General features: G+C 38.6%; 1 protein-coding gene across 1 annotated transcript; it reads left to right on the top strand.

The window, feature by feature from the left end:
- Positions 1-15,587, top strand: LOC145770894 (bile acid receptor-like). Its single transcript, XM_082582637.1, has 9 exons — positions 1-390; positions 1,636-1,772; positions 2,551-2,651; positions 3,042-3,208; positions 6,940-7,056; positions 8,383-8,485; positions 11,636-11,773; positions 12,680-12,793; positions 13,550-15,587. Exons 1-9 carry the CDS (start codon positions 1-3, stop codon positions 13,783-13,785), a joined length of 1,503 nt encoding a protein of 500 aa, XP_082438763.1. The 3' UTR covers positions 13,786-15,587.
- Positions 15,588-16,694: the final 1,107 nt, after the last annotated feature.

The following is a 16,694-nucleotide window of genomic DNA, read 5'->3' as shown; positions in this document are numbered from 1 at the left end:
ATGACATGCCCACATTCAATGACATGTCCTTCCGACATTGCAACCAATGGAATAAGTCAATCAACACAGGTTGATGACCACGATCTTTTGTTTCAAAATCTGCAAACTTTTTCACAGTCGTCAATACCTAACGACTCCAACATTGAGTCAAACATCTCTCATCCGTTATTAGATGGAGCTCAACATGTACCAAGATGCCTTGAGTTATGTCAAAATGCTGAAGAACGTGACAGCGCATTTATGTCTGAAAGAACTTCCAATAGTGACCAGCAGATTATGAAACCATCAGATAGTTTGACGGGATCATCAACACAGTTACCTTCTCAAGGTGCATCAAACAGTAAAAAGGATTCAAAACAGCCAACGACTGAAACTGATGACGCAACAAAGGTTGGTTTGAATTTATTAGAATGAGATGCCGAGTGAGTTGTCTTTATGACGACAAAAAAGTTTTACTTAATGAAAATCATACAATTAACAAAGCATGACAGTTGTTGATTATTATCTATTATATTTCATTGAATTTTAATTGATAGGTAGCCTACTTAACTTATATAATTGATCGTGGGGCTATAGCCTACTGTACACAGTAGCCAACCGAAAGCTTGCTGAGAAATGTCATCTTTTTTTTATTGCAAAGTTTGGTCTGTCTAGTTCAGCGGTTCTCAACTAGTGGGCCATGGCTCACTGGTGGGCCATGGAGATTTTTTGAGGTGGGCCACAGACCTATTTAAACAAATGCTGATTCATAAAAACATTTGTGTCACAATAGTTAATTTTGCACTTATGTGTTTGTTTAGTAGTTTTTATTATAGTTAGAACGAATAATGTCGCTGTTTTTTGCTACAGAGTGGTAATTTTCATTCTAATTATTGACATAATCGGTTTGGTGGCTTGATGCAATCAATCAACTCTACCCTTTATTGCATCATATACGGACATTGATTTTAAGCTGCTACAACGATATGGTTCTCAAAAGACGCCACTTGGCTCCCTAAGCAGAAATTTATAACTTGAAAGAAGGAATAATCGTTTTGGGAGAAATTTTTAAAACACTTTATGATGTACTTAATAGACAACTTTGTTCATTTCACTCAAGCCATAACTGAAAGCGTAGTCTACTTGAACTTCTGCAGATCTGTTTTTAGTATTTTTTTTTGAATTAGTGGGGAAATAATTCATAGTAATTGAGGCTGTCAAAGGCGGAATACGGCATAAATTTTGAAAACCACTGTAACTACAAGGTGCATGTGCTGTGTTCTTCAGCTGCAGTTATACAACTGATAAGGAAAACTTCGTTTGCATAAAAGAAATAGTGGGCCACAGAAATATTTGCTTGATGAAAATTGGCCACAAAAGAAGAAAGGTTGAGAACAACTGGTCTACTTTCACTTTATACCACCTGTGGCAGCTGACAAGTAGCCTACTTTTGTTACTGGTTACCTGGCACTAAATGGGACACCTGGCAGCCAATACTAGCTTACGAAGCAGATCTTCATTTTTTTTGGCAGTCCTCCTAACTTCACAATAAATCGAATGGGATCAAACATTAGTTGCACCATTGCAATCCGAATTTAGATTTCACTAACAATTTTTGTATAAAATGCTTAACAAACAAACACCTTATCCACGCAGGAAGGCAAGAAGCGGTCAGCAAGTGGTTCCTGTGGCGTTTGTGGTGACAAAGCGTCCGGCTATCATTACAACGCGTTGACTTGTGAGGGATGCAAAGGATTCTTCAGGAGAACGGTCAATAAAAAACATCTCAAGAGGTAAGAAAAAGGCGGAAACGGATATCCTACAAGCTATCAACAAGAAGTAATTTATTTGTAGCCTGTATAGGTAGTCCGCATAATCAATTAGGCTACGGTATCTACGCTATTTTTGCATATTTTTTGGAATTGTTTACTTTTTGTTGTAAACCACATTACTTCTTGTTGACAACAAAGTTCAATAGGCTACGTCTCTCAATTAAGTTACAAATAGCGTGGTAATAAAATGTTTTGTAAAAAACGAAGAATAAGATGCATGAAGTGAGTTAGTTTGCAATGCAAAGGAACTACAGGCTTGAACCAGAAGCGTTACAGGCTAACCAACAAAGTAGGCTACGTTACTTTCTAACTATCCAATTTGCACTCTTTTTTTATTTAAAAAAGGGTTGCTTGTAAATAAAAAAAACTTAATTAAAAGTTTGTGGAAGCAGGGTTTTTTTTAAGGTTTGGTTTGGGTTACCGCTAAGTAGGTTTAAGAGACCGCAAGTGTTTCATTTAAATACCAAAAAATAGCCATATTTGCTTAAGACATAGCGAGAAACAACCATTAGCCTACTTTTCTACTGTAGTTGTAAGTCCAAATTTTGGGAAACCGCTGGAGAAATTTGGGGGACCGTTTCGGTCCCCCAAAACACCTTAAAAAAATACTGTAGTGGAAGTAAAATAGGGGAGTCGCTATAGTAACAATTTTTGGGACAATCGTTGTTGACACCTTGATTGGTGGTTTTAATGATCACAAGAATTGCTTTAAGAGTTTGTTTTTGATTCGGTTTCACAGCTGCAAGTTCGAAGGTAAATGTAAAATGGATACGTACACGAGACGAAAGTGTCCAGAATGTAGACTCAAGAAGTGCAAAGCAGTCGGAATGCTGGAAGAATGTAAGTAGCATACAGCTGTTACTTTTATTTAACTTTTACGTAGAGTAAACTATCAAGGAATAGGCTACCCTTTTATTGGCACATCACAATGCAGTTAAGAAGCTAGACTACAACGACTACATGAGTAGGAAATCAAAGCTTCGTTTCTAATAATAGGCTAAGTGGCTGAATGTGCCTGTGTCATGTTAAGAGCGAAGTAGGCTAGGCTAAATATTCGACAATCAGAAAACGCGTAGCCTATAGTCTACCAACACAATACAAGTTTACGAAATGGTAGTTTACTATTGTCTTTTTTCATCTATTTTGACAGGTGACTGCGACTACAGTATTATAAGTCCACAATTTTTAAAGTTAAACTTAACAGTGTTTATCGATTTATTTTCTTGGAAGGTCTTCTCACCGATGTGCAAAGCCGCTCCAAAAGACTGAAAAGAAAGCCTATGATGAGCTCAGACGATAAAGACCACGAAGAAAACGTTTCAACTTCAGCCACAGATATTGAGCCCAACTTTTCGTTGTCACCTGAGCCGTCTCCACCGCATAAAGAAAGCAAACAGGTTTATATCAAGCTAGCAAAGCTTGGTTAGCTTACAAAGATACCTAGGTTACCCGGAGTAAGAAACTTTGCTGATAGCTCAGTGGTTACGCGCCCGACTCAAGATCACGCGGTGCTGGATCAGCTCTCTGGAAGTGCGCTTGAGCAACGCGTTGCAAGAACTGGTTTGGTTTTTGAATCGTCATTCTTGAACTGACAAAGCCTTGATAGGTTATTCATGGTAGTTTCGCATAGCCTACTTGTAACTTAGAGCCAGGCCTGGATTAACCATTGTGCTAGGGTGTGCTAAAGCACAGGGGTCCCGCAGACGGAGGGCCTCACTTTTCCTAAAAATAAAATAAATAAAATAACAATTTTTTTAACTTTGCAGCAAAGAAAGCCAGAAAAAAGTCGTTCGACTGAATTTCATGTTAGTTTTCTAAATCTTATTGGTAGTTAGTAGTGAATGAAAGAGCAGTTTAGAACAGAAGTTCAGAATAACCTTTCATTGCAATTTGCAGCGTAGTGTGCAGTACTAACAGTGGTCCCTTGCTACAATGTTTTCCCTTGCACGGTTTCGTTGATTTAATTTGTGTGATTTTGCATCCATTATAACGTAAACATTGTTGACTTAATTTGCACATGCTTATTTAATCATCGATCACGTGCTATTTCAAAGTTATCTAACTTACCTAAGCAAGGCTCGGTTTCCTCAGCAAGCGAAACCAGCTTACTTCCATTACGCTCCACGTAAACTGGTAAGGGCCCCCATAAAATTCATTAGTACAGGGGGCCCAGGCCCGTAGCCAGCCGGGGGCCAGGGGGGGCCTCGCCCCCCCTGAAAAAAATTTTGCCCCCCCTGGCAAAATCCCAACATTCTTGAGCAACAGCTGCAATTATAATGATTTTGCCCATTTTCCCGTTGCACAGCTCCAACTGGCCCAATTAACTACAATTGTTTTGTTTAGTTAACAGCTATGATGATTAAACAATTTCGCCCCCCCCCCCCCCCTAACTCCTCCTTTGGCAACCTCAACAGGTTCAATTCAACCAAGGCCAACACGTGTTGGTTGGTAAAAAAATTGTCAGAAACTGTGTAAAATAAAAATGTTTTGGGAAAGAATGATAACCTAACAAAGAGGGAGTGGATTTCCAGCAGGCCTACAAACCGGTACAAATTAGGCTATACTTAATTCTTACCATTCTTAAATACTTACCATACTTAATTCATACTTAATTCATACCCATTACTTACCATACTTAATTCTAAGGGTCAGTGATAACCAATCTGTGCAGTGATAAACCAAATTTGTGTTACAACCCCCGTTACATTTGTGTTACAATTTGTGTTACAAGTTACAACCCCCCCCCCCTTTGGCACGCGTGTGACGTCACGATATTGAGAATGATGCTTTCAGTCTCTTTATGCTTGAGCATGATGCTTTCAGTCTAAAAAAATTTGCCTAATTTTAAACAAAACTGCATTAAAAGAGCGAGTTGTGCCAATACCTAACATTCAAACATCTCAGCCAGGAATTAGCAACAAGAAAACATAGAGACTTAGCTTTATTTCCGAAAAATGCTGAAGAAAACATGATCTTATCCTTTTGCTATGCCACCTGACAGCACCATTTTACAGGAATATTCATACCCACATTTTTGTTGAAAATGCTCTCAGAATGCACCAAATTCAAAGTCATTTTTCAAAATTTTCTGGGGGAGGCCCCCCAGACCCCCCGTCGCTGGGTGTCGTCTTAGGCGAACACGCCGTCGGGCTTCGCCCGCCGGTCGTCAAAACCTCTCCTTTCAAAATTCCTGGCTACGCTACTGGTCTTAACACTAAACTGACATATTGCAATTTTTGTGGATACCGGTGTTTAAGAGGTTAAAATGCCAAAATCATTCAAATTTTTCGGCCCCCCCTAACGAAAAGTTGGCCCCCCCCTTGCTCTGCGGTCTGGCTACGGCCCTGAGGGGGCCCCATTTGACCTTAATCCGGGCCTGCTTACAGCCTTTTGACTGCTCTCCTTTTGAAGATTCAAAAACCAACCAACATAGACATAAATTATTATTAATTCAGCTACTTTACACGCTTATTTCGACTGTTGTAAAAATCAGGGCTGTGGAGTCAGCCGAAAAACATACAATTCCAATCCTCGGTTTATAACTGGCACTGGCAGTCTGGCCTAGAGATGCAGCGAACCCAAAATTTTTATCCGCACACCGCACCGCAACTGACTCATCTATCCGCGCACCGCACCGCACACCGCAATTTATCTGGAACTTTGACACTGCACCGCACCGCACACCGCAAATTACAAAATTAAAAAAAAATATTTTAACGAGTTATTGTTTAGAAAGTCAATTGTAGGAAAAAGCATCCATGGCATATAACTGGTAACCTAGTACCAATACAGTTGTGCACTAATTGGCCAGGCTAACCAGATCATATTCTCTTATCAGCAATGCATCTAAGTTCTAAGACATAATACAAACTAAGACAAATAGAATGTTCCTGGATCCAGTATCAGGACTTTTGAACACTTTTTGTAAGCAATAATGCAATTATAATGCCAGTGGCTATATGAACTACACACACAAGAGTAAAACTTATAGCCTGAACTCACTGGGCTAACTGATATAGTAAATAATGCGGTAGTTGCGCTAGGCCTATAGCCTGGTAACTGAGCTTATCAGCTAGGCTACTAACCAAAAACATTCGTACAGCTTCCCTGACAAGCAAGCCCTAAAACCCTGTCAACTGCAAGCCATTTGCAATTTGCATTTGCATAGCTTTCCATCTTAGGGTTTCCGAAGGGAAAAATAACTGATCCGTGTTTCCAATTTAAATTTGAAGTTTCCTAGCTGATTCTTGAAAAGTTGAAAGTTTACGTTTACGAAAGTTTAATTTCTTGAAAGTTTACGTTTACGAAAAATTAATTTCTTGAAAGTTTACGCGGCAAGCGGCGCGGCTTTGTCATTTCAACCTTCCACGCGGCGCGGCGCGGCACGCGGCGAAAAAGTCAAAAGCGGCCGCGTACGCGGCGCGGCGCGGCGCGGCTTGCATCACTACTCTGGCCTACTCCTATTTTGGCTTCAGTGTTGCCAGATTTTTTAGAGTTGCCAGATTTTTTTAATTTGAATCCACTGAATTTGTGGATCGTGATTGAAATGGCGACTCACAAAAACTGACAAGAACAAACATTTCTAGTTTCTGGTAAAGTTTTAAGGTGCAATACGGAAAATAAGAAATAATTTTTTGAAAAAAAATGCAAACAACAGTTTTATTGTTGATCGTTTTGTATCAAGCCCGAGTCGGAATCGGCCTTTTTCAAAACTCCGGACACGTCAAAATTCCACCAATTCCACGACTCCGATTCCACAGCCCTGGTAAAAACATGACCTTTGTTGTTGTCACAGAGTTGTAGCTTTGCTTTAAATGACTCAAATGCACATTAAAACAATCAAAACGTGTGCTTTAGAATCAAATTATAAAAATTCATGTGTTACAAAAAACACAGCATGTGCTTCTGATACGTGTCAAAAACACAAATAAAATAATACACTGACATATCATTGTGATCATAGAGTGTTAAAGTGAAAAGTGCTAAAGTGATTTAAATGACTTCATACTCAATGAAGTAATTTAAAGCAAAGCTACAACTCTGGGACAACAAAAAAGTCGAGTTTTTGGTGCTGTAAGAATGTTAGCCAATACAAAACCGAGACTGATTTTCATCACAAACTATGCAGAATGATGCTGATGATGTAATGACACGTTCTACTCACAATCACGATGATAATCTTATAGAATTTGTAGGAGAGGCTTTTAAAGAATATGCATCCAATCCTGAGATCAGACAAGCATGGGTAAGGGTTAATTTTAGTTGGTCCGGTGTAACATCTTTATTTGTGTAGAACTATTTCAATTAAATGTAGCCTCATTCAAGTTGTTTTTGTGTTGACAATAAGCTAGTTCCAAGCCCCTGTGGGTATGATAAAAATTAAGATGTGCGTGGTCTTCGTGAACTGGATGACAAATCAATTCAGTGACTGCTCGACACCTGCCCAAACATCTAGACCGAGTTGCTGCCACTGCTCAAGGGTGGTGAAAGGCAGAGACCCTCGACCTCTGGAGTGGCAAAGAAGGTTTACACAAAGAAGAAGATTTCAAAGATTAACCTACTTTTTATCCAAGCATAATGATTTCCATAAGTAGGCTAATCACGTTTATCTAAATTTGATCAACTTGGTTATACTGTAATTGTTCGTTCTTTTAAAGTAGGCCTATCTATTATGATTTCCAACAGGATTGTTGGAAATATTATGGTTAGCATAATTATAACCGTCAGATAAAACAGTAAATACTATTAATACTAAAAAAGTGCTCAATGCCAAGCAAAGAGCCAAGCCGAGCGAATTACATCAAATATAGTTACTATTCTTTAAAACCTCTACAGTCTGTTTCACCCTGAAAAGGGGGATCATCAAAAGTCCTTATTCAAATAGAATAGAAAAATGAATAAGGACCTTCTGATGATCTCCCTTTTAGGATGAAACAGACGGTTGAGGTTTCAAAGAATAGCAACTGTATTTGATGTAACTGTCCGATATATTATTGTTCCCGACAATGGTTCACCAAATTAAACGTCATATAAAACCGTTCAGGTCTACTGAATCTTAGCGTATTACGTCATGGAATTTTTCCTAAAAAATGAGCCAAGATTGCAACATCGTTCATAAGACTTGTATCACACCTGTTGAGAATTACTTCACAATGTTTCACTATGACGTCACAGTAACTGCGTACCGTACGTGAGTTTGAGATATAGCAATGTATTCTAGTCATTCGTAAAACGGTTGCTTGAAACTTGGTGAAATATTTAACTGTTTGCTTAGTGGTTGCCAGCTGGACGAAAATTCCGTCTTTATCTAAGTAGTTTGGATTGTAGTGACAGGTTTTTAGTGGTGTATCGCGTTGCACCTCATTTTCGATAGCCGCGGGCTAATTTTACAGAAATACACTTTTTGAATAGACGTTTCAGAAGAGTGTTTCTTTTTCGGTCATTACATACAGACGAACGGATCCGGAAATCTTATGTTACAATTTTCCCACGAAGAGATTATGGTTTACCGCTGTGACCAATTATACACAAACACGTCACAGATTTACTAACAACCAAATCTGCACTTCAGGCATCGTATGCTGGAAAGTCAATTGCCAGATGTAATTCAAACATCTTTGAAGTCGCCACAGCGCATGTAAAAGCGCTGGTAGACTTCACCAAGAAATTGCCAGGTATACCGAATTTTAGTCTACCCTATGTCCCTAAACTAGCCTAAGTTTACAATCAAGTCAGAAATAATGAAAAATATTCAACCAAATTTTCATTATTGTAATGCTCCTATTGCTTACAAGATAACAGCAAATGATAGGCTAATAATGATTGCAAAAAAAGAAACTTGAAGATATCAAAACTTTGGCTACACATAGCCTACGCAGGATGTAAAAGTTAGTTAGTAGCTCTACACGGTATTGTGATAATTATACTTTTTTTTAGTAGTGATAATTTCATTCTAGGCACATGACGCAAAAAAACATGATGACCGTAGGCTTACCACTGGAATATAACCTTATAGATGTCAGAATCATGAAAAAGATAGGTTCAGTAGCTATCAATATTTATACGGCCATTTTTCAAAGGATGATATTCATCTCCATTGTCTTGCCCTTAGGATCAACAACATTTGTTTTTGTTTTTGGTGAAATGCTTGTAGCCTACTGCAGCCTATATATTCATGAAATTGTTAGCCGACTCCTTTTCTGTTGTAGGGACCCGTAATGAATATCCATTGTTTTCAACCTTGTGTAAAATATTTTACTCCTATAATATTTGCGTTCCTTAAAAAAACTCACGTGCAGTGAACAAAAATCGTTGATAAATCGTTTTCCACCCAACGGCTTTCACCAGTGATTCACCAATCACGGCTTTTCACCAATCACGGCTTTCACCAGTGATTCTGTTCAGTGGCGATTGATTGATTTTAATTTCCTCCGTTTTGGCAGAACGTTACATTGTGACGTCAAATCGGTGATTTTCTCAACATCAAAGTAACAACTATTCAATATCTCCGCACCTCACCTTTATGACGAAATCTTAACATGAGTTCACCCTTTGTTGTTCTACAACCGTAAACATATTGCTGAAATTTGCCAAGTTTAAATTACGTAATTACTTGCCTTTTTTCTTTGAAGATAAAAGTGCTTTATATAAGTTACCTCCGCACAAATAAGTTTTACACACATTATTTTTATTTCCAAATTCAAAATCTATTCATTCTAGAAAAAAATGTCAATTCAAAAATTGGTGCAAGTGTCTTTGCCGAGACACAGCCACGTGCTCTGGAGCGGTGTCGAACTCACGTTCGAAAGAACCTGGGTTCGACACCACGGTTCTTTCGAACGTCGCGCAGACGTTCTCACCACTCGGCTACGCAGCCAAACTCACGAATAAAACAATTCCTTGAGACTCATTTTCTTACCTCTGTGTCATCTGAGCGTAGTTACGCCGGCAGCGGTTCTGCTGACATCAGGGAATTAAAAAAAAAAACCTAGAACGGTAAAACCCCTGCACTGTGTAGCACAACTGATTTACACAACTTTTTGTGATCATTTTTGATTACTGCTCTTAGCAGTAGCACACCCAGAAAAAAGTTTAGGGGGGGGCTAATTCAGAAATGTCGGCTGAGTGATTTACGACAATACTGACACGTAGTGGCGTATACTGGTGGGTTGAGCAAGGGAAGCAATAAAAGTCGTGGGGGTAAAAGCGTGCCGAAGGGACGCGTATCCTAGGGGGTCCGGGGCATGCCCCCCGGAAAATTTTTGCAAAATTACACTTGAATAATGGATTATAGTGCTTTCTGAAAACATTCTTAAGGTAATATTTGTGTGAAATTTATTAGCAGATAAACAGCTATTACGGTAACTTATAATGAAAGGTAGCTCTTACATGAACAGGCAAAAACTGCGGCTCAAATTAGAGAACACCAAAAATTCAGCTTAACTGCTCAGTAACAGCTACCTACTGCTGTAGGCTAGTAGCCAGGATAACAGTGTAAATCTAACATTAGGCTCAAACTTTTCCTTGCAAGGCAGATATAACCCCAAAGCCTTAGATTTTCTCATTACGCACCGGAATAATACCCAACAGGAAGCAACTCTGAGATTGTTTTCACAGATTAGTTAAAAGAAACGTAAATCGCGTAAACTTTGCTCTGCTTTTTTCCTTTGTTTCTCACCTTGTTTCTTCGTATAACAAAAACGAGAGCAATGGATGCGGTACGAATCTCTGCTTCCGCAAGCTTCCAACTTTTTTAAAATTAAAACCTAGACGGGACATGAGTTAGAAACTGTTTTAATTCGTATTCAGATAAAGAAATTACGAAATCGTTTTACTGAAAAACATTATCTTTTTTTTTCAATTTTGGTGGGGGAAGCAATGCTTCCCTTGCTTCCATTAAGGATACGCCCCTGAGTGACAGTGACAATAGGCCAATACCCATTCCTTTGATTAATATTTAAGGCACTCACGGCCCACAACCCACCGGTTGCCGATACATCAGGATTTGATTTCTCAATCAGATTACAAGTTAGCCTAGTGAACCCCATGCTACTAGCACTATCAGCATCCTTATCCCTACGTCTACTCTTGCAATCTTCTATAGATCTTGACTTTTTCCTCATGTATGACAAAATAGAATTAGCTTCCTGTTTGCCAATAGACAAATAAGTGCAAATACAACAACTAGCACGAAAACAATTTGAAACAGAACACTAATTTTGTAAACAATAAGTTTGATGTGAACATTTTTCCTACTTACATAACATTCAAAATTAGTTCGTATTTTCAACTGAAGTCCTAGACGCCTTCGTCTTTCTGCTCAAATTTCGTATTCAGTTTTACATGTCCGTGTGCTTCAGCATTGACGTACGGCACATCGGTATGTCCACCAGACATTTGACGTTGAGAGCATATGAACTTTAAAAGTGCCATCAAAGACCATATCATGGAGTGTTCTTTTTGTACCGATCAAAAATTCTCTGCTGACTCATAATTCTACGCAAAGGCAAATCTCAATTTGACATCAAAATTCAGGAAGCAGTGTTAATCAAAAGCTACAACCCAAATTTAAACAAAAAATTAACTTAGCCTATTTGCTGGAGGCGCGTCTATTTTCCTCCACATTTATTTGGGAAACATACAAAAACTTGATTTTTGGTGGCGGGTTTGGGGGGGGCTTGAGCCCCCTTAGCCCCATGCTGGGTGCGCTACAGGCTCTTAGTGTCAGGTCTTGTTTCTAACGATAGGCCTACTAACTCAAACACGTGTCACATTTGGCCAAAACACTTTTTAAAAATCAGTGTTTATTAATATTTTTTATAAAGGTTTCACAGACATGGAAACTGAAGATCAGATAGCGTTGCTGAAAGGCAGCGTCATGGAAATTATGGTTCTCCGGCATTCTTGGGCATACATATTCTACCAAGAGAACTTTCATGTGCCAATGATTATTCAAGACACAGGTAGGCTATAAATCATGTTTCAATCTGCTTTAAAGGGTGGGGAAACCCAAATTAACTTTTTGCGAGTTTTTTGTTTCAGCGTGATGTCAATGTGTACAACATGCGTTTTAGCAAAAAAAAAATCCAAATTTTGTAGCCCTCGTCTCGCTAAGGCCGCTTTTGTTTGATACCCGTTTGCGAGGTCTCGCGCGCATCAAGCTGTGATGCTGTTCGCTGTGACGTCACAAGGTACATATAGTTGTAGCCAAAAGTTTAAGACCAGACTTGACTTATGACCATTTTTGCATTACTTCAAAATACTGCATCATATATTGTTTCAGTTGCATCATCTTATATCTGAATGCAAAAATCGTCATAAATCAAGTCTGGTCTTAAACTTTTGGCCACAGCTATATGTACCTTGTGGTGTCACAGCAAACAGCATCACAGCTTGATGCGCAACGAGACCTCGCAAACGGGTATCAAACAAAAGCGGCCTTAGCGAGACGAAGGCAACAAAATTTGGATTTTTTTATTGCTAAAACGCATGTTGTAGGCCTACACAATGACATCACGCTGAAACAAAAAACTCGCAAAAGTTAATTTGGGTTTTCCCACCCTTTAACGAAAATTTAATCTCTTGCTTCCTGGCAGATGAACGACTGAACGTATGCCATAAAATGCAATCGTTAGCACATCTGTGCTGGCCTTTAAAGTTGCCCTACTGTGTTTACTTTTGTTTTTAAAATTCAATAGAGCAAAGGATTTGTTTACAGCATATCGTCCCCTTCTTCGCGATACAGTCTATTATATCCTATGTAGTAGGCCTATTTACTATTGATTGCAAGAGATATTCTCTAAAGTCTAAAATCATATCTTACTATTTTTCTCAGTATTTTATATAGCCTATGTTGTTTCATTTCAAAGGGGTTCATGAAGTTCACTTTGAAGCGTTTTTGAAGTTCTTCCGACGAGTAGAAATTTTGAACTTGGATGACATTGAATATGGTTTGCTGTCTGCAATCATCCTTTTTGATTCTGGTAAGTTTAATATGCTCCTACCTTACATTTCAGCAGTGGCCGAGTGGTTCGCGCGTTCCGGGCTCGCAGTCGAGAGCCTGCATGTTCGACTCCAGCCACCCGCACTTGCTGTTGTTTCTCTGGGCAAGAAACTTTACGATAATTGCCTCTACCCAGTGATTGATTTCGAGTAGGCCTAATGGGTAGTACCAAATTTAAGTCATAAGTAGAGTAGACAACCGGAAACAGACATTGCAGTCGGCTGCAGCATGGGTCAGTTGTACGTCGGAAGGCGTACACCGATGCATAACGCTCAAGTCCGCTTTCCCGCAATGCAGGATAAAGATAAGAAAACAAAACAAAACCAAATTTAGGCCTATCAAATTAAGAAGTATTGCTGCGCTGACGTAACATGCTACAAGACTGATGGTTTCTCGAGTGACCGAGAGCCGACATCGATTGAACGTATGATGATGACTAAGCTGTACAGTGTGTATACTGTATATGTCTTCTGAAATTTATCCATGGCTCTTCTTCATGTGTTCATTCACACCGGGCCCTCATTGGTACAGAGATCAAATCATTCTCATTACGGTCCAGGTCTTGGACTACTTTGTTGTGACCTTGTGGTGTAAACGTAGGTCCATGGCTATGCCTGCACATGTAACACTAACAAGTTATTTTTAATTTAACCACCAAACAGTTTCCCATCAAATATATAAGAATTCATTGTAGACTATTAACTTATTTTAATGTCATCTATATTTTTGTTTGCAGATCACATGCAATCTGATGACAAAACAAGAATTGATCAGCAACGCGACAGATATATAACAGCTTTGAAAACCTACAGTGAAAGCAAGCCACCGAAAAGAACACAAATTGTTGCAAAAATTTTCAACTTGATAACTGAACTTCAGACTTTGTACGATACTCATTTTAAAATACTTACAACCATACGAGAAAAACAAGAGCTCACTCCATTGCTGAGTGAAATTTGGGATTTGAGATAAGTTCTTGTAGTCAATATCTTGTGGGGATTGTTGGATCTATACAACACAAGACAGAATAGCATGCAGTTAATAGGCTAATTTAGTTTTTAAAGCAGATGTGCTCAATTTTTTTAGCCTCATGCCGCATTTCCCTGTCTTGGCGGCCGTATTAAAATTTCCCTTAACTTTTTTCTTGAAATTTGACAGCATAAAGATTGTAGCCAATATTCTGAAACCCAAACAAGTTTGCAGAAAGTGTTCCCGTGACCCCATGGGCAGCATACGGATCGCAATCTGGGTACCGATGTTCTAAAACAGGGGTCACCAAACTACGGCCCGCGGGCCGGAACCGGCCCGTTACGTGCTGCGGAAATAACAGCTGCAATACATTGTTATATGTTGAATTTGTACATTTTTTCCACCAGGCAGTCTATAGCCTACATGTTGGTGTTCTGTTTTTATCATTAGGCCACAACAAATGGGGACAGCCTAGGCCAAATTTGGAAAGATGTAACATTTTTTTCAAGAGCCCGATGCCCTGTAGTGTATCACAGCAGGGGATGACTTTTCAGCAACCTTTCGATTTTCATCACAACTTTTCTATTCCACCGCTGACTTTGTTATTTATTGTGCTCAATTTAAGTCAATGGAGATTCTAAATAGTTGTATATCTTTTCGCAATTTGCATCCGGCCCGCAGCTGTTAATCTCGCAGCAATTCGGCCCTCAGAGAAAAAGGCTTGGTGACCTCTGTTCTAAAACTTGTATTGCGTTTATTTATAAGACTAAGTTGGAAAACTTTGTGGATACGTCGTGTTATAAAACTTTTCCTTTAATTAAAAAGTTTTATTTTTGTTGTGTTTTGGAAAACTTTGAATAGATTTTAAAGTGACAGCTTTCGTTCATTGCTTTGAAAAATATGTAATATCCATAAAGTGATCGCTTTGCCCTTTTTTGTTTTGTTAATAATTTTCTCCTGACGGTTGACGTCACAACCATGTTTTCTTGTGATGTCACAAGCAATTACTTTCATGATTTCTCAGTTTATCGCCAGTTCAACTCAGTTCATTGCCACGCGACCGATCGCGTACCAGCAATTAGGTGACTGTAACTCAAATACGAAGTGGCGAGCATAATATTTAGCAGTTGAGTTTATGTTTTATGAAGGCTATTATCCAAGGTTTGTACTGAATTGCCGTTCCTAACTGTTTGTTATGCAGAAAATCTAAATTAAGCTATACTTACTGTTAATTAATTGTGTCAGTTAAGAAATTGGTTCAACCGCTAGCATTTGGATTTGTTCTGTGTGTTTAATACAATTATTAAACTCATAGCAACCAAGTGCGTTAACAACTAGAACATCACACAACTCAGGCGAAAGAGAAAATTGAAACAAGAAAACTAATCGGGAAAAATGATGGTTTGCAAAAATGAGAGAATTAAAAGTAGTTACTTTTAGCGCCAAAAAACTTGAGAGTGCGATGTTTTAACTATTTCCCGATTAGTTTTATTTTTTCAATTTTCTCTTTCGCCTTAGTTGTGTGATGTTCTAGTTGTTACCACCAAGTGCAAAGCCTGTTGGCATAACAATACTGACAGAAAGGATAATGAGCTGTGTCAAGATATAGAAAAAACTGTGTTTTGATTTCTAAACTAAAACAAACCTCTACGTCAATCTTTGGGTCTGACCGACACTCTAATAAAAGACTACAAATATGTCATCGACTTAACCCTATCTGATATTCGTTCCAAAGACGCGCGAAAATCACGAGACGTGGCCATTTGAGCGCGCCCTGATTAATGGCTTATAATTCAGCTTATAAACATCGCACACTTGAAAAAATTGGCATGCACGTAGTCAGTGGCGTAGCCAAAAAAAAAAATTTGTGGGGGGGGGCAAATATTTGATGAATTGAAGTGAACGACAAAGTGTTTAATTTAAGACATCTGCAGTGGCATTTCCTGGTGGGTTAAGCAAGGGAAGTAATAAAGCTGATGGGGGTTAGAGCGTGCCGAAGCCACGCGTATTCTAGGGGGGCCCGGGGGCATGCTCCCCCGGGAAATTTTGCAAACTTACACTCAAATAATGGATTATAGCGCTGTCTGGAAACACTTTCAGGGTAATTTTTGTATGAAATTTATAGACAGATAAACAGCTATTATTAACTTATTAAAGGTAGCTGTTACACACAAACGGGAAAAAATTGCGGCTTAAATTAGAGAACACAAAAAACTTAGCTACACAAAAACTACAAAAAAAACCAACAGAGTGAGCGATTCTGAAATTGCTTCCACAGATTAGAAGAAGCGTAAATCGACAATTTGCAAAATTTATTGGTGTCTTTCTGTGTGTCTAAAACAAGTCCTGGGGGGTGTTAATAGCCAGATGTCTTGAAAAACAATATAAATTTGTACAAATTATATTATATTTTCAACAAAAAGTTCAACTTCGGAATCCAAACTTTGAAAATTTGGAGGGGGCCATGGCCCCTTTTGCCCTCCCTGGCTACGCCTATGCACGTAGTCAAATGCTTTTATTTTATATTGCAATTATTTGTTTTCGAAATAAATGCTTAGTTTGTGTATTCTGAAAACACATGTTGCAAAAACGCTCTAAAAACGCGAATTTTGCTGGCATTTGATCATTTTATGTCCGATTTTGTTCTTTCGAATTTAATTTTGATGATTTGTGAACATTAAAAAAAAACACTTTGAAACAAATTATTTTTTCTACAATAAATACAATATTTTTCATATTCATATTACATCAAGCGGTTTTGAGGTTATTGTGATGAATTGCACTGATAGGTTTTCCGCGGGTGGTCATGGCTGCTCAGCATCGTAGACGTAGTATCTCTCATGACAAACCAAGATGAATGAAAACATAATGTAATTGTCGCGATCCCAGCCAGCAAATCAGTTTTTTTTACA

The sequence above is a fragment of the Aplidium turbinatum genome, chromosome 5 (assembly GCF_918807975.1).
Source record: "Aplidium turbinatum chromosome 5, kaAplTurb1.1, whole genome shotgun sequence".
In the NCBI taxonomy this organism is placed as follows: domain Eukaryota; kingdom Metazoa; phylum Chordata; class Ascidiacea; order Aplousobranchia; family Polyclinidae; genus Aplidium; species Aplidium turbinatum.
This window is presented reverse-complemented; position numbering and strand designations above follow the sequence as displayed.

Bases quoted from the DNA above. Each gene is read 5' to 3' on its own strand.
- LOC145770894 (XM_082582637.1), top strand. From the start codon at position 1: ATGACATGCCCACATTCAATGACATGTCCTTCCGACATTGCAACCAAT. The intron at 8,486-11,635 runs GTATACCGAATT...TTTTTTATAAAG, and splicing joins CTTCACCAAGAAATTGCCAG to GTTTCACAGACATGGAAACT. The intron at 12,794-13,549 runs GTAAGTTTAATA...TTTTGTTTGCAG, and splicing joins AATCATCCTTTTTGATTCTG to ATCACATGCAATCTGATGAC.